This window comes from Oxyura jamaicensis, chromosome Z (genome assembly GCF_011077185.1).
Source record: "Oxyura jamaicensis isolate SHBP4307 breed ruddy duck chromosome Z, BPBGC_Ojam_1.0, whole genome shotgun sequence".
In the NCBI taxonomy this organism is placed as follows: Eukaryota; Metazoa; Chordata; class Aves; order Anseriformes; family Anatidae; genus Oxyura; species Oxyura jamaicensis.
Genome location: NC_048926.1, coordinates 78044696 through 78063460, shown reverse-complemented (window position 1 = coordinate 78063460; position 18765 = coordinate 78044696). Strand labels below are relative to the sequence as shown.

The window sequence follows — 18765 nt, the reverse complement described above, 5'->3', positions numbered from 1 at the left end:
ACAGATGAGGTAAAACAAAGAATACCAGGCAAATTTTGTTCCAGCGACTCTCAATGTGGTGATTTTTTTTTTTTTAATTATTATTCCTGTTTATATGATAAAAGTACCATTTTTCCTCCATTTCCTTTTTCACTGGAAGCAGCAAAAAAATAAAAAGAGAAAGAATCCCATACACTCATACTTCAAACAGATCATAGAAATTAACTCAGTGAAACAGTGCTTAAAAAGAGACTCTTTCCTCTTCCTTTTTGGTAGGCATGGTCATTGTAATAATAGCTATTCTAGAGAAGAACTACAAAAGCTATGAAATACATAGGATTGGATTACTGTGCATTTTATTACTACTAAAAATATGGAAGCTTTTGCTGTAAAAAACATTAAGGCAAACCCAGTAAGAGGCATCCAAAACATACAAATACAGTCATGTGGTAAGTATAAAAATATACCTAATTCTCTTGTGACAATTAGGAGAATAATGAAAACTGCACAAAGAATCCATTGCTGCAATACATATGCAACTTTTACAGAAAAATACTTACATATGTCTGGATCTTTACTTTTCTTTGTTTTGTTACTAAGACTTATCTCAAATCTATTAATATCAGATGAAAGATCACTAGGAGAAAAGACAGAAAGCCTCCATTAATACTATACTTGGCTGGCATTTAACCTTATTCTAAACTCATTACAATCCTGAATTCTCATTTACAGCCAAATATGCACAATTACATTAACAAAGATATTTAGATACCTATAGAAAATTCAGCCCATGCATTTATGACTAAAATCTTTCTGTTGTATAACCACACATACAACATTTTTAAAAAACATACACAATAGAGGACATAGTGTTAAGAATCTTAAATGCAATGCATCTTACAAGTGAAATTCAGTAATTCAAGAAGAGCAAGACTTACTCAAAAACAAATTCTTCTGACCACACAGGGTTCTGCCCTTCTCTGATATGTGTTTTTGCAACCTGGACACTGTTCAGGTAGATGTTGCAATACGGATTAGTAAAATGCTTTACTGGGAGGGTATGAGCTTCTTCTACATGCAAAATAAGACTGCTGACCTAAAGATATAAAAGATAAAACATAAATATTCTTCCTCCACGGGGAAGCTTAACATTTATGTATAAATACTGAATCCAAACTATAATTTCCTGATAGAGAGAGCAAAGAACATATGTGTAATGGAAAAACATTTTAAGAGGTACCAGTGACAAAGTAACAGTAATATCAATAATTACTGAAAACAAATCTCTGGCACCATATGTTTTAACACATCCCATGAGACACTAGGATTTGCAAATACTAGCTGTTCTATATAGAGAAAATTTTACTGAAATCAAGAGCTGGCACTTTGAGTAACAGCCATGGATGGATGATTGCAAACGCAATAGTGTACTTGGTGCTTTCCTAACAGACTATGTAAAATTACTTTGAAGAATACTTTGAACTGCTTCCTACCATACAGAATTCTGAAACACACGTAATTCATATCTGACTCAAACAACTACTGCTATCAGCTGATGTCAAATACATATAATAAATACAGGAATCACCATATTTGATCAGGTCAACATTCTATTCAAATTCAAATATTCAGCACCACAAACTTCAAATGACAGTACAAGAAAATTATGTAACAATTCACATTAGTTTTCTTGACATTCTCTTAGAAGACAGCTTACACCATAGAAGTCACCAGCAGGCTTTTATTTTCCGTTACACTCTGCAGAACTTGCAGATACAAATTAATTGATCTGTTTTCTCTTCACATTTTTAAGTTCCCTGACATAATTTCTCTAGGATAGAATTAGAAGTGCGTGATTTTTATCTTTCATCTTGATGACTCACACATACTTTTTACTTATTTCCTAATTATTCCTGTATGGAGACAACCATTTTGTTTTTTGAAGAACAGAATTAGTTCAGATTGCCACTCTTTGTTTAGCTTTTGCAAACTGCAATAAGTAAAAACTAAACGAGCTCCCAATTTTCACCTGCCAGTTCATCTGTGAATTCAATTAGTTCTTTACTTCAGAAGCATTTAATCTTCTTTAATGCTAACTACAGAATAATTGTGTCCTGAAAAACATTGTATTCTATTTCTTTTTCCACAGCCAGATAAAATAATTACTTTTGGTGTTCCTAGCATTCAACACTATCAGGCATTCTTGAACTATTTTCCTGTTACTCTCCAATCGTTACAGACTTAGTCATTTATGATGATTTGTCATCTACATCTCTAAGAAATTCTGGCCATGACAGCACTTTCATGTGAGATACTAAGCCACAAGAATGGACCAGCATGCATTTGCTACTAAAAATTAATAGTTAAACAAGCATTTTGTTTATACGTGACATAAGCCTGCCAATTTATTGTAAAGCTTCTCAAATGTGGAGAATCTAAATAATTAAGGTGATATGAATGCTGACTTCTTTACACTTTTACTCAAATGAGGTCAGACAGTAATACTTAGCATAGCATCTGCAGATTCCCTAAAAACACTTTGTCTTTACTTGTACATGTATTGTAGCAAAGTTGAAATGACTCTGGTTCTGCGTAACTCCAAAAAGAAAAGCAAGTACATGCAGAATTTGTTGAAAGGAAAATTCTCAGATTTATCAGTTTTCCTTTCACAAGGAGACAAAACACTCCCCCCTCCCTTCCCCTTACAGGACCCATAATAACTACGCAGCTTCACCTGACGTAGACGTTTATTTGATGTTCCTGGACTGGTTTTTCTTAAACTGCAAAACATCTGTAGAGCTTTCATCCAGTCCTAAGAGAGAAGGATGTGGAATAGTGTAGTGAAACAAAGTCAGACAGAGATTCTTGCAAAAAAGATATGTTGAATATCTTAAGTATTCTCCTAGCTTAACGTTTTATGTAATTCCAAGGTATTCAAATTTGTTAAAGTAAAACTCTTATCTTTAACAAGCAAATCCAAAAAAAATTAGCAAATCCAAACCATTTTCTCTTTTCGAAATATCAAGCATTGCTAATGAGATGTATACAATGTGACATTTACCAATTTTCCAGGCTAGCAGTATTACATTAAATTACAAAGGGCATATAAAATGAAACAAAACTTGTTTGCTTCAGAGAAAATGGCAGTTAACAAGACAAAGATCTTTCTCTCCAATATTTCTGTATTGCAGTCGTACTTGTATACTTCAACCAAAAACTACAACAGCATTAAACAACAAGAAGTATACCATACACTCCACTTTTGTCTGCTCATGGATGCATAAAGCAGAACGGATAGATGGATTTCATTTCAATAAAGAAAACAAACAGGTTTTCTAACACCAAACTGACTATGGAACCTTTGTGCATATTTTTTTAATCAAATAGGCTGCTAAGAGGCACCTCCAACTTACCAGGTCACCTCTGAAAAAGTCCTAAGAAAGTTCCTAACAGAAGAGCTTTGTACAGGGTCTTAGCTTTGGAACATCTTCTACTGCAGCTCTTCTCAACCAGACCCCTTTGAGTTTGGTTTCAGCTTGCTAAACCTTCCACAGGAGGAAAAGCTTTCAACTGCACTGCACAGAGTTTTAATGGATTTGTTTTCTTATTCTAGTAAGGAGTAGTAATCAAAAAAACAAAGGCCTCCAAAATACTGTAAATTTACAGAAATAACTCCTAGATGCATAGTACACCTTAATACGCACTCATAACAGGAAAAGCTATCCCCTTAAATGCCAAAACTTACAGCAGTGAGAACAACGTGCCACAGCAAACACAGTGACACTAGTGTACCACCCCTCACATTCACTTATGTTTTGTACTTGAAGACTACAAATAACACACAGGACAGTTGCTTTGATATTTATTTGCATCACACAAGAACCATCATATTTCCCATAATATAGGAATAAATTTAGTCTTCTATATAAAATGCTACAAAGTAAAGACAGTAGGATCTTATCAAAACAGAAGCATCTACAGAACATGTGACTTGTCTGGACCAAAACCAAAAAATTATAATAAAGCCTGTACCTGGCCAACCAAAACCAAAAGCAGAGTATACCAAATGCTCAGGGAACATGACAGGATATGCTCTGCTGTCTACACATTCTTAAGTCTTTTAATTTCTAGCACACACAAGACATTGAACATAATAAAAAAAGTAACTACATTAAAATTAATGTAAAAAATTACATTATGTACATACTCTAAATTACTATACTGCAAGCTGCTTCTAAAGATGGTACATTAAGAGTTGCATGATAAACATCACTGAAATATTCTGATGTCATCTCAGTGACTCCCATGAAATTATAATAATCTAACAGGAAATTTGTGCTTTTCTGTGCATGCAGCACTGGAAGAATGCTAGATTTATATAACCTTAATGCACCAGTGAATAGCAGTCTGTTACAAGTGTTTTTTAAACAGCTTTAATTTGATTCGTATTAAATCAAAAGCTTAAATCCTGATGGAACCTGCATATATCAGAACTGTGACCTTATTAAATAAAAACATTGTTTTTATCTTGCACATACTCTCCTGCTGATAAGTGAATTGCAGAGTTAGGCTCCTGTCTTACAACTCTTAATCAACAAATACAACTGCTGGAGAGGTAGAAACTAAATGATACAGACTGAAAACAGAAAATCTCATTTTTCGTGAACAATCAGGGCCCAAAACTATGAAAAAAAAAAAACAATTTATGGACAGGAAAAATAGCTGCAGAAGGCAGTCATTCCACGGACTTTGGTCACTGGGCTCATGTACATTTTCGCTTGTATCAGAAAGTGCCCTCAAAGGAAAACTCCCAAACACTGTGCTCTGATTTACCAATATGGAAAACACTTGGAGAACAACTTATTTTTCTGTACTGAATTATACCAGAAGAGATGTTCTCCAAAAAACATTAAACAACATAACGGAAGTTCAGTCCACGGCACCTGAACCTGTCCAAACTAAAAAAAAAAAAACACAGGTAGGCAGGTGCTAGATTCTCAGCAATAGTTTCCCTCATCTATGTCCTACCACACCTGCGAATATAGACTTAACCACTATCTATTTGTGGTATATATTTGGTATATTTGTGGTATATTTGTGGTATATATATGTGGTATATATTTGTGGTATACTTGCTTCCTACTACAGAAGGGTGGTATCATCGAACACTGCAAGGCAAACAAATCACTTTTAAAAATCACTTTTAAAATTATATTTACCAACAAAAGCTCTCACCTGTGCTTGTTCTGGAGTTTCGCCTGCAAAGTAAAAGATGTAATGCTCTTCACTAAAGTGCTGAACTACTATCTGAAAACAGTTTGGCCTTAAAGATAAACAAAACAAAAAATTTTTTATTAATCTTCATAATATTGACAGACACCTTCACTTATTAATCTCAGACTGGGCATCGGGAAGCATTTCTTTACCCTGAGGGTGGCCAGACACCGCAACAGGCTTCCTAGCGAGGTGCTGGGTGCCCCGAGCCTGTCGGTGTCCAAGAGGAGTTTGGACAATGCCCTCAGTACCGTCTTTTAATTTCTGGTCAGCCCTGAACCGGTCAGGCAGTTGGACTGGATGATCTCTGAAGGTCCCTTCCAGCTGAACCATTCTAATGTACCAAAAATGACATTTACACTGGACTAATATTTTTCTGCTGATTGTCTGAAACGAGCATTGAACATGGCATCAATGGGGGGGAGCACAACTCTAGCAACAGCACCCATGGAGACAGGAGACAAGATGGACTCCAACAACAAAATTTCTCCCATGTTTCAAAACTACATTTTGGTTTGAACACATTATGTAACTTTAGGAAAATCATGTTTCAGTACAGCTAGTTTGGTTTTGAGCATCAAGAAACTTTTAATATGTTTTACATTGAATATGCACATATACTGACTTGTAGTTTACGCAAAAAAAATAATAATCTGGGAACTATCTGGGATGAGGACTACTCCTACAGGCTATTTAAAACAAGCAGAAGATCAGCATTAGTTCCCACAATTAATGACAAGTTAAAGATTTGTTCTTTCAGGAGCTCAGGGAACAGCACTAACATAACAAATCCTCTATATCCTGTATTCCACAGGTCTCAAAACTAATAAAATGTGTATTGGATCACACACTACTCATCTGATGTATGTCACAGAATCATCTAGGTTGGAAGAGACCTGTAAAGTTCACCTAGTCCAACCTCTGACCTAACACTAACCAGTTGCCACTAAACCGTATCACTAAGCTCAATGTTAGAGGCTTGTATGTATCACACTCTAAAACCTTAAACATAACCATGGTGTCTTTGCTGTTTTGCATAACCCCATTCACTTGTCAAAGAGACTATCAAAAATCTTTGTTATTAAATTATAAGCTATTGCAAGTGCACACTTCATTCACAGCCTTCCACGTCATGTTCAAACAAATTTAGCTGTCCTAAACACAACATTACAAGGAGGATCTTACTTCATTTGCAATGGAATGTCAGTCTTCAGTTCCTCCATCCACTTCAGCGCCTGGAGACATGGCATTTTGTCTCCATGCCACAGAAGGATGGGGGAGAGCAGGATATAACCAGAGCTAGGACTACTTAAATCACCGCCCCCAAAGAAACAAGCAAAACTACTGACTTCACTGTCCTTCTGAAAAAATGATAAAAGAAGGGTTTGTATTGTTTTTCTTCTTTTACTTTTTTTCCTTCTCCTAATACCAGCTTCTTAAAGCATAGGAGGAACTTTATCTCAGCTACAGTTCCTTATTATCAGCTTCCTGAGGTGATGCAACCATGCATCTTCTTCTACCCACATTTAGTACCACTGACTCTCCAACTTCATTTTAAAACAGCACAGGGCTTTTTGGAAGCTTCTTAAGAAAAGGTCACTGTTAAACAAACTTCTCCTTCTTTAAAATGTGCACCAAAGCTTCCTTTGCAATTACCAACTCACATGAGGAACATTTCAGTAGTAGTGTTTTTTTTCCTGTTTGGTTGTGTTGTTTTTTTTATTGTCTATCTGGTACACTTTATTTATATCTATGCTCCTCATTCCATTAGTTTCATGGGTTTTTAGAATTTAAGAATGAAAAAATCTGGTGAAGCAAAAATCTTTGCAGCTTAAGAAACACCACTAATTTTAAACATGTATGTTCAGGGGTGTTTTTTTTGTTTTGTTTTTGCAAAAAATCACATGAAATTGGCTACAAATCACTATTGATTAAATAGTAATACATGGGTTTACCAGAATTTCTATTTATTTATTTTTAATCTGACACTTCTAGGAGCAAGCGTTCATGTTTCTTGTATATAGCTCTAAATAGAGGTCAGTGGACTTATATGTAAAGTATTACAATAACTAAGACTTGACTTGAAAATTATCTCTGAGTATAGTTATTTTTTTGAAAAAAGAATTTGTAAGAATGCTGACTTATGAATTAACTTACTTTTAAAGTTGGTCTGATCTAACAGAAGTACTCATTCTTAAATAGAAAAGCACTCACAAACTCTACTTAACCAAGTTAGCTTTCAACTGCCTATCAAAGAAATGTGTATCTTTTGGAACTGACAAAAATTCCAAATTCCTTGTCAATTCTTGGTTCAAAAGGATTAAAACCCTGAGCATTCACTCACTATTTCTAACATGTAGAAGATGAAACACTGAGCAATTATTACACTCAATATTCAATAATGCAAAAGCTTGAATCATTATCACACCTCACTTCACATTAAGGTTTAATACTGAATACTGAAGTTTCAACTACAAGTTGTTTATGAACTCTTGCATGTATGAAACAAGAGTCACAAGGCAAGCCAGAGCAACCTGCTCCTTGGCAACGTATTGCACATACATTGTACATGCTTCAAATGAGCAGTCAGTTCTCCTGCTGCACATACAAGAACCAAAAGCCAGCATCCCACCTGCCAAACAAACTGTCATGTACTCCATAGACGGAACACACACTAAGGTCTATTAGTCCTTTGGGTTTTGTGGCTCGCTTTTCACTTTCAAAATAAATAAGCTGGGCATCGTTTCCCTCTAATATAAAGTACAAGTTCTTCCATCTTTTTCCTTTACCTGTAGGAAAGTAAAGCAAAAAGTTAATATAGTATTCGGAAGAAAATAGAAATTTTGTAAATGAAGATAATGGAACAGAGTAATAAGCTTTTGTCAAACTGCAAACCAAAGAACAATATATAACTAATCACACCAGGTATATTATCAGTATAAATACACTCAATTTTATGCAACATCTAACTAAATCTAGACCCTTGTCATAATTCAGGTACAGTTGCAAAAGGGTCTCTAAACATTTTCACTGATTTTCAACAGGATTAAGGAAGTGCATATGAGCTGCCTGGACAATGGGTTCATATCAGCAGGAAGATTCTGTATGCATATAGCTTACAAATAATGTCCTGATGCTGTGATCCCATTTATAACAATTTTAATTAAGAAATAGACTCTTGACATGATAAAATTATTCATGAAATTTGACCAATTTGTAATAGTATCTTAACACACCTATCCGCAATAATTTGGCTAGTTCCCCTCGTTTCATAGAAAACATTCTCTGAACTTCGATAGATAAGAACTTTCTGGAACTAATTCTTATGAGTCATGTGTAAGTTTGTGTTTTAGAAAAATGTTCTGCCTTAACATTATGCTTTGATCATCACAAATCCACCACAGGCTTTAATGAATGAGTACTAGTATTGTTTTTGAAAAGATGACTAACATCCAGTTACCACACTCTGTCTGCTGGATGAAGAGTGATTTCATTACAGTTGTTCCACATGCAGCTATGTGCATCTCTCTACACCTGCTCAGTAATCCTGTTTGCACTTTTAAAGTATATCATTACCTCATTTAACCAGACTTCTTCTCTTCATTCTCATCCAGTTCCTCACTTTGCCACATCCCTGTACAGCTTACCTCAGAATTAAACTTCTCAATTTTTCCTTGTTCTGTTTGTAAGATCTATGATTTTGTGCTTTTTTCTCTTTGTTTTCTTTATTTGGCAATATTTGACTTCATACTTTTTTCACTTTTTGCTTGCTATCTACATTACTATCTACAATTTATCCTTCTAGCTACAGTCTCTGTCATTTATCTCAGCAAAAAACTTTTGTTATTTTTTTTTTGTTTGTTTGTTTCCATTACAGTTGATTTAAAAAAAAAGTAAAAATAAACACTTTATAAGGTACTAGCTGCCCCAGTACTTTAAAGACTTGCCCAGTGGCAATTCTTCAGGCATATAAAATAACATGCAGCAGTCAACTTTTAATCCTTTCATTGTACATTATGGTGATGGTATCAGTATTAAATCCCCCAAGATGTTGCTGTTTATCTTGTATGTAAAGATACCTTTTTTTTTTTTTTAATTCAAAATATATAACCTAACTTGGAATAACAAAACAGCCGTACAAATGAATTGATTTGTACTATTCTAGCTCTGATCTATTCTGTCTGCAAGAATTTTTGTGAGCTCCGTATAAAATACAAATACTTTTCACGAAAATGCATCTCACCTAACTAGTCTGAAAGCTAACTTTGACAAAGGTGCCTAATTTTAGTACTGTATTCTGATTTTTTTTTTTACAATGAAAAACTCAAAATCAGTATTTTCACACTGCATATAGTTTTGTGTATTATCTATTTCCATTCATATGCAAGTCAAGGAAAGAAACTTTAACAGTCTTTACACACATTCTACAACATTTTGCACATTTCTTTGTAGTACCATTATTATATAATAAATTCACTGAATGTGTACCCAGGTTTGTTTAAAAAAAAAAAAAAAGAACACCAAACAGAACTCACTTTTTTTCAAAAGATAGCCTTTTTTGACAATATTCTTATAAAAAGCATCCTTTGTTTTGCGACGAATTGTATTGTAGATTTCTTTTCCATCCACCGTATCATTAAGCACTTGCTCTTGGTGCTAGTAAACAAGGAAGAAAACATATTTTAGGCTCAGAAACCACCATTTAAAAAAAAAAATAAAAAAAATCACATACTGCTGCAACCAAGATTATCTTACTACCAAATCTTTAATACTGCTCTCTACATCACTTTATTAAAATCCATGGATTTTTAATAAGACATTAATATTACATTTCTCTTGCTAGAAATGTAATACAACTATTTTCTGTGGAATTATTAGACCAGAGTCATGATAAAAGTTATCAATACAGACCAGCAAGGTAACATCTCTGTTATTTTTCCCATTAAGTAGAAAGCAGCACGTTTCACAGTGATTTCTGTAAAATTTATGGAAGTCCTGAAAAATTTATCTAGCACCTGTCTTCTGTCAAGGCTTTTTAGACAGAGTAATCAGGGACAACCTCGGAAGCAACAAGAACAGTACGCATCTCAATTAAAACTCACACGCCCACAGAGTTGCACAGACCTTCATTCACCTCATTAGAATTCACGTGTCCTAACTGGACAGAACTCTTAACAGAATACAACAGAAGAAAGCAGAAACATGAGACAGAAAAGGGATAAATCACACAGAAAAGTTTAAGATCTGGAAAAGCAAGTTAACAAATAGGAACGGCCAAAAGCCAAGCTAAGTTTGACCTTATCTAGTAAGCTGATCAGCTACAAGTCTTTTACCGTAAGAAAATATGAAAAACAAGACTACCAAGCAGTGAGAACAGTGTTGAGATAAAAAGTGATAAATGAACTGGCTCGATATTGAATTTCTACTTTTCTTCCTGCCACCTATCTGTGAGAATTATGGTTCTGAACAACATAGCAAAGACAAGATGAAAAATATTTTGGTAATACTAACAGGAATTACAGGACCTACAATGGAAACAACATCCAGATGCTTATGAACAAGATAATCTCTGTAATACAACTATTCAAGGAACAGAGCACAAAACAGATCTAGTGGCTTCCATATTGAGGAAGTCCCTTCAGATTCACACTGTAATCAAAACTTCCCAACTTTTTCTCTTCAAAACCACAGAGCATGGCAGCATGTGGAAGGGAGGTAATACATGGCCAAACATAAAAATTAACTACCAGTCACTAAGTTTTTAAACAAAGGAAACTCACAAACATTACTTTATGTTAAATTACTCAGAAGTCTTATGCAGAAATTTAGACAGAGCAGAGAGAATTATTAGTAAAGGAACTCTAAGTCCATATGCAAAAAACTAAAATGAATACAATTACTACTATGGTCCAAAAGGAGTCATGGAGCATGAGGATAATTACTAGCAAAGCCTTCAAGGATCAGTCTCCAAATTCACATCTGCACTGGGGAGCATCAGTGACACAAGACAATCAGCAACACAGGGAAGATGAAAACAGTAAGATGTAAGGCTACTAATGCAACATAAAAGTTGCATTTGTTGATGCCTATCACTAGACGATGAGAAATGGATGACAAATCTGAATGCCTGAGTCATTTACAGGATGCCTGAGTGTACTGGGTCTGGCTGGGATGTTAACTTTCCCTGCAGCAGCCCATACAGTGCTGCGCTCTGCACTTGTAGCTAGAACAGCAGTGGGATCACACCGGTGTTGTGTCTGCTGCTGAGCAGTGCTGGCACAGCATCAGGACTCTCTCTGACCCTCCTAGGGGGTGGGCAAAAAAGTGAGAAAGAAACATCAGCAGGGCAGCTGACCTAAACCACCCAAAGGGATATTCCATACCATATGATGTCACACTCAGCAATAAAAGGTGGAAAAAGGAAGAAGAGGGGAGGGGTGGGCTCTCGTTGTGAGAACGTCTGTCCTCCTCCTGAACACCGGCTACGTGCGTTGAGGCCCTGCTTCAAGGACGTGGTCAGGCATCACTCATTTGTGGGAAGCAGAGAGTAATTTCTTTCCTCTGCACTTCCACATAGCCTTTACTTGTTTTGTTTTGTTATTCCCTTTTCCCCTCCCTCTTCCCCTTTCTCTTTTTCCCCTTTAGTTCAATTGTTTAATTAATGATAATATTTCCTTAATAATATTTTTTCCCTTTAATTAAATTATCCTTATCTCAACCCGTGAGTTGTTCTTTCCTTTACTTCTTCATCTGAGGAGGGGGAGTGAGAGAGCGGTTGTGTTCTTTAGCTGCCTAGCACGGTAAAACCACTGAGGTATAAACAGAACGTAGTTATGACAATGTATTGGCTTTGGTGGGGACAATTCTTTATTTTCATAGTAGTTCACATGGTGCTGTTTTGCATTTGTGGCTAAAAGAGCTCTGATGATGCACCAGTGTTTTGTCTATTGCTAAGCAGTGTTTGCACAGCACCAAGGACTTCTCTGTTTTTCACTCTACTCCAGCAGCTAACAGACTGGGAAACAGCAAGAAGCTGGGAGTGTACATAGCTAGAATAGCACACCTCAGCTAACCAGCTAACCAAAGGGACACTGCATGCCATATAATAAGGATTTAACTGGCATTAAGAAAACTGGGGTGGTTTTCTTGCAGGGTGACCAGTACTCAGATACTGCGTGTGGGTAGCGAGCAATTGCCTTTACATTGCAGTTACTGTTTCTTTGTTTTGTTTTTGTTTTTTTCCCCACCTTGTTCCTTCATTATTAAGTTCTCTCAACCCAGGAAGTTTTTATTATTATTATTATTATTTGTGTACTTTCTAGTTGTGACTTCCTAGTCTTTTCCCCCGTCTCATAAGCTGAACGGCTCTGAGGGTGCTTATCTGCACTCCAGAGCCAACCTACTACAGAAAATGACACATAATATTCAAATATATTTCTGTTAACTACTTCTCACAGAAAAAGGGCATTTCTAATGACACGGCTGTTCTGGTCCATCACATACAAGAAAGAATCTCACACCACAATTTATGGCAGCAGGGCAACTATAAGAATGAATGGTATGAGACAACATTGGCTTTGATATGCTTGGTTTAATGAGAATACAGGAAAGGATGAACTTCTGTGATGGGGCAAGAGTTCCAGAATAAACCCTGCAACTCAAGATTTTCTGCATATACAAGTTTCTTCCAGCAGAAGAAAATAAACAGGGACAAAAGACTGGAGAGTGCTGTGTTTTCCTCCTAACACAGGGGGTTAATGCATAGCAGTGCACAGTCAGGGACCAGAGCTGGGGCACACAGCAGAGGATGAACACGTTGTAGCACAGACAGAACCTACTATTATTCTCTGTTGACTACAATCCTACCTTTGATAAGCGAATGCACAAGAGGAAAAAAACAAAAGAAATACACCAGCTGAAAAAAAAGAAAATTGGAGATGATGCTGTTTAAGTGTCATTGATATCTCTGCTTTAATTCAGTTCCTATATTATAAGCAGACTTGATGATGAGGAAGAGGTCAGTATCTTCACCAAATGCTCAGAAATGAAACCTTACCTGCATTGGAACAGGATCTTTAAGGTAATATCCTTCAACAATCTGTTCTTTTCTGTAGTGCTCAATGATGTCAGCAATACTGTTCCAGAAAGAAAAACAGCATTTAAATGTTAAACTGGTTAGGTTTTCCTGTCTGAGAATTGCTTTTCCATACAAAACACAGAAATTTGTCAACATTTTTTAATAAAGTCAAGTGCTAAACATCAAAATCTCATTTGCAGTACTGAGAATTTGCTAACATTGAGAAAAAAAAAATCACAAAATTGAATTCATAATGTCTTAAGTCTAAACTCTGCAGATATGTTTAGTTGCTTAAAATGCCAAATGAGGATGCTTTTTTCCATACTCAAATAAAACATGTGCTTTACGAGCTCTCCAACTAAGGTGAAAATTGCTAGTTCATTGATAATAGCTTTCAAAGTCCTAGAGTAAACAGGAAAGGGGGAATGGTTCATACTGCACTCTGTAAAATAATTTCTTCCTAGGAAGGGAAGGGCAGAAAAGAGAAAAGGGTTGTAACAGATGATGCAGATTATATTTGGAAATCACTAGGTTTTTGTGTTAAATTAAATACACGATCAGTAGCAAATCAGTAGCCCCCCTCTACCAGGAAGCCTGCATCATTATTAGATTCAGATTACATTTTGGAAGGCTCAGGAGACAAACCAACATATACAAGCTGAAACTCAAGGTAAATGAGCTACTTAAACTGATTTTTACACGTATTGAAATTTACACTGTAATAAAGAACAGCAACATGAACACCAATACAAATGAATCATTCATATACAAAATATCAACCTGAAAAAAGAACTAAGTAAGTAAAAATATACTGAATGTGATTTCTCACTTCATAGTTTGCAATTTGTGCAAATATAACCAAAGCACATGAAGAGATTTTTGACCTATTACAGTTGGATACAGCTATGTCCAACACAGAAAAGATAAGATACAGTATAAACAAACTCAAAAACATTTAAATAGAACAGCAAGATATCTTACCCCACCTTCCTTTCTTCTAAAGCAATGGATTAGTTGATAAATTTGATAAAATAATAAATTTGATAAAATACTGAATTGTTCCGCATAAAATTTTAGTTTTCAGCCTTGCAAAATGACTTTAATTTTTCTGAGTATTATTTAAATGAAATAATTGTAATTTTTATTGAGATACAACTAGTGTATCATTTTCTCCGTAAAAATTTAAAGTTTATTACACTGTATAAAATGATTCAGTCATTGTATCTGGCATGTAAAATAGCTGCTGCCAACATCTTGGTATAAATAAAACAGCATTCAATGTTTTTTCTAATTCATTAGATCAAGAATACCTTGACTATCAATGCCTTCTCTCCTTCCTTGGTTAAAAATGCTGCCAGGAGTTCCTTAACATAGGAAGCAAGTGCCTAATTTCTTCCAACTGGGCTGAAGAATAAAGTCAGTTGTATTTGAGAACTCATTCTTAGTTAGTGTGCCATATACACTAGTATGTTATGCCTTGATGGAGTGATTAAGGGCGTAGTTCTTAGCCCTCTGCTCCCTGCAGTGATCACATCAGGTGGTCATACGTATATTGCTTCAACACTAGTGCAGCTCAAACAGTTGAACAAACTGAACACAGCAAACATACAAAGATACCAGGTATCTCCAGGCAAGATTAGAAACGCGACTTAAACGATTGGTGCTATCTAACGTGTGAGAAGTCAAGCATGACACCAGACTGACCACAAAACTCATCTAAGGGACAGGGAAAAGGGAATCATAACCCTTAAAAAGTAAGCACGGAAAAAAAATAATCCTTAAGCTTGGTTTAATATACAGAAATAAAGATTATCTCAATAGTACGTTACAGTTACTTTAGTAACTTTAGAATGCAGAGCATAGGGCTTGTTAGGTTCCTCAGGTCTTGGCTATCTAGATAATTTTAAAAGCATCTGATCATTATGAGCAGTATCCTTTTTTTTTTTTTTAATTTGAAGAATTTATTGATTCAAGATTTTTCAACCACTGACATTTAAAATAATGAAGAATCCAGAAACCAGAAGCAACAATATTCTACACATTAAATTATAAAGAAAAAGAATGAACAGGTTAGTTCCATATTGTTTAGCGTATCAAAATACAGATTTAATTCCTCAATTGGAAACAGAAGCATATTCCAATCAACTATTGGATTTTTAAATCATGTTGTCTGTTAAATTAAAGATAACTTGAAAACTAAATTCCCTCCATAAACTGCCGGGTCAACATTGCTTTGCAGTAGAATCACTAGAAACAAACAAATCTTTAGTATCACTTTTTTTATTATTATTTGTTTGTCTTTGAAAGCTGTATGTTATGTAGGTTGAATTTAGCAAAGGCTGCAAATGGAGAGGACAGAAGAAATGGTCCGGTAGGCATCTCCTACCACAGATCCTAAAATCAGAACTGAAACATCAGTGTCTTTTAAAACAAACCAACCCACAAGAACTGTGAAGCATATGCAAGTTTTCCACAGAATTGCTGCACACAGAAGGCACTTCTGGAGATCACTCACTTGAACCATCCTAGATCACAACAGGGTCAACTATGGCAGGTTGCTCTGGACCTTGGGTAGCATCTCCAAGAGTGCAGACTCCACACCTTTGTGGGCAACATGCTCCTGTGTTCAGTCACCCTTGCAGTGAAAGAACTTATTACACTTAAACAGAATTTCCTCTATTTCCTTTTGTGCCCAGTGCCTCTTGTCCTGTCACCAGGCATTACTAAGAAGTGCCCGGCTCTGCCTTCTTAGCTCCCTCCCTATCTGCTTTTGCACTCAGGTAAGCATCAGGGATCTTTCTCTTCTCAAGGTTAAAGCAAGCCCAAGCCCCTCAATTTCTCCTAGAACCCTTCAGATGCTCCAGCCCCATGACCTCTGATGGCATGCTACAGCACCTGCACACAGTATTCCCCCAGCAAGGTCTCCAACCCCAAGAAACAACTGACCTGCCTCTGCCCAGCTTCTGAGGTAAGATCAGACAAATTCAGGATGGCGTTGCTGTAGGCTGGTAATTGCAGATTTTACAGTTGAGAGCTCACAACACTCAGATCACCACTGTGCTAGGTCTGGCTGGGACAGATTCACTTTTTTCTTCACTGCAGCCTGAATGGTGTGGTGGTTTGGATTTGCGACTATAAAGCCATGCTGATAACAAAACAATGTTTTGGCTACTGCTGACCAATAGCTGCCGTGTTGAGGCTCTACTCGTTTCCAACTCCACCCGCCCCCTCACCAAGTGGGCCAGGGGTGGTCGAGAAGCTAGGAGAGGACACAGCCAGGACAGCTGACCCAAACGTAACAGAGGGATATTCCACCCCATCTGATGTTGTGCTCAGCAAGAAAAACTTGAGGAGGAAGAGAGGGATGCTAAAAGACCGTGGAGGGCTGAACCCATCCAGCAGCTAGAAACCAAACAGTGCCTGCTCGTTCCCTGCCCTCAGCAGGACAGGAGAGAACGTGAGAAACATGAAATGCAAACTTTAGAAAACTTGTGGGTCGATACAAAGAGGGTTTAATAAGTGAAAAGGTGGGGAGGGAGGGGGCAGGTGGAGGGAAAGGCACAGTGACGCAAGGGCTAACACTCACCACCTTTCACAAAGCAGGCAGATGTCCACACAGACTCTGACCAACAGCCACCATGGAAAACCAAACACCCCTTCCAGTTTTTACTACTAAGCATCTCTTTAATCAATTTGTGTCTCTGGGAAACACAGAAAGCCTCAATGCTGTCCAAGCACCACCCAGCAAAAGCATAAATGCTGGTGGTCTTACCAACACATTTTTAATTACAAATCCCAATCACAGCACCATACGGGCTGTTGTGAAGAAAATTAACTTCATCCCAGCCAAACTCAGTACGGGCACCAAGAACTGACTTTGCTGGTTTTTCCATCAAAATGTATAAAGGTGACTGTTAACAGAGAAACTTGTTATCCATGGAATAACCAAAAAGATCGCAAATGTTACATTGTTTCCTGAAGTTCATGGGAAAACATGATTTTATCATATAGTCAAAGTAATTCCTCCAATACAAACACCATATATATGCTATATATATTGACCCTCAAGTGGCCAGGTAAAGACTCCAGATTGGCTAGTATGTAGAGCTGATATTAAGATAATGAAATAATGAAAGCCACCTCTTCACAACCTCTCTACAGTCTATTAGTCATGCTAATTTATTAAAAAAATCTAAGAAATTTACATACGGAGTGGTGGGAGCACATGGAAAAGCATAAGGTTAGTGGAAGAAACAGTCTACCTATGCAGCACAATACTAGGTGCCTGAGATGCCCCCAGCACCATTTTCCCCATGATCACACAGAACAACTTCGTCTCACATCTGAAATACAAGGAGACATACTATTGCGTGTAGAGGGAAAACTACCAATCCTATGTCTGGATATTCAAACTACCTGAGAAATAAAACCTTTTTATTTTAAGTTTCCTTATTATTCTTTATATTATTTCTTTTGTACGAAAAACCTTGGACTATAATTTATAGAGAACTTAAGTGTAACCAATCCTGTGCAAATTAAGAGCAGATTGGTTTTATTCTATTTAACTTTTTTCACACCGGTTACAATTACCAAAACTGCAAGAGTAATATTTAAAGACAAATCTACTGCCAAGGTGGTTTTTTTGTTTGTTTTTTATTTTTTAAGATTTAGTCTAATAATAGCATCAGAATTTAAAAGAGCTATCTTGTGAACACCTAATGAAACAGCTCAATATAGAATAGGTTAGACTACTGGAACCAAACATGCATTTAAACTAAGAGCAGCACTTCCCTTAGGCCAAAATTTTCAACTTGAAGACAAACACTAAGTTTTTAGATAAGCCACAGAAGATATTCTGGAGAAAAGAATTCTCCTGTGATTGGGAAATCAATTTTCTGAAGTAATAACTTAATGTTGTAACTTTCTGAAGATGTACTATTTAATGCTGCAAAACCATTTGAGACTAATCTGACTTCCACTGATTTTCTCATTAGTTTTACATCACCAATGGTGAGGGCTTCTGGCCTACCATCCTCCTAATAAGCCATGTAACTACAGAACGGGCAGGAGCACTTACCTTCATGAAAAGCTGACACTGCAGCCAGCTCAGTTTTCAATGAGGGTATCTGGAGGCCAGACTGATTAATGTACTCAGTCTGGGTGTGGGATATGCATAGATTCGTAGGTTCCAATTGCTTAGCCTCACACCTTTGTCCATTACAAGATGTGAAAAAAATCCACAGTACTTCTTTGTTAGGAGACCTCAACATTTTCCTCAGACACACAAGCTGCTGGATCTCTACCCACTGAGAAGCAAAACTAGAAGTGAGAGAAATTCTACTAGGATGAAGAATGCCCTGGTTCTAGGTATACAAAACTAGAGAAGTTCTGATTGTGTGAAAAGATGGAGGTGAGCTCTTACTACTGAGAAGTCT

The 18765-nt window shown here is 36.4% G+C and overlaps 1 protein-coding gene across 1 annotated transcript in view; it reads right to left on the bottom strand.

The window, feature by feature from the left end:
- RASA1 (RAS p21 protein activator 1) overlaps nt 1-18765 on the bottom strand; it is a 66515-nt gene that overhangs the window by 20688 nt on the left and 27062 nt on the right. Inside the window, exons 9-15 of the mRNA XM_035309770.1 lie at nt 13310-13388; nt 9789-9909; nt 7886-8042; nt 5215-5302; nt 2714-2791; nt 918-1075; nt 540-616 (exon numbers count right to left, since the gene is read on the bottom strand). Coding sequence (XP_035165661.1) covers nt 540-616; nt 918-1075; nt 2714-2791; nt 5215-5302; nt 7886-8042; nt 9789-9909; nt 13310-13388 — 758 coding nt within the window. The remainder of the gene's footprint in view (nt 1-539; nt 617-917; nt 1076-2713; nt 2792-5214; nt 5303-7885; nt 8043-9788; nt 9910-13309; nt 13389-18765) is intronic.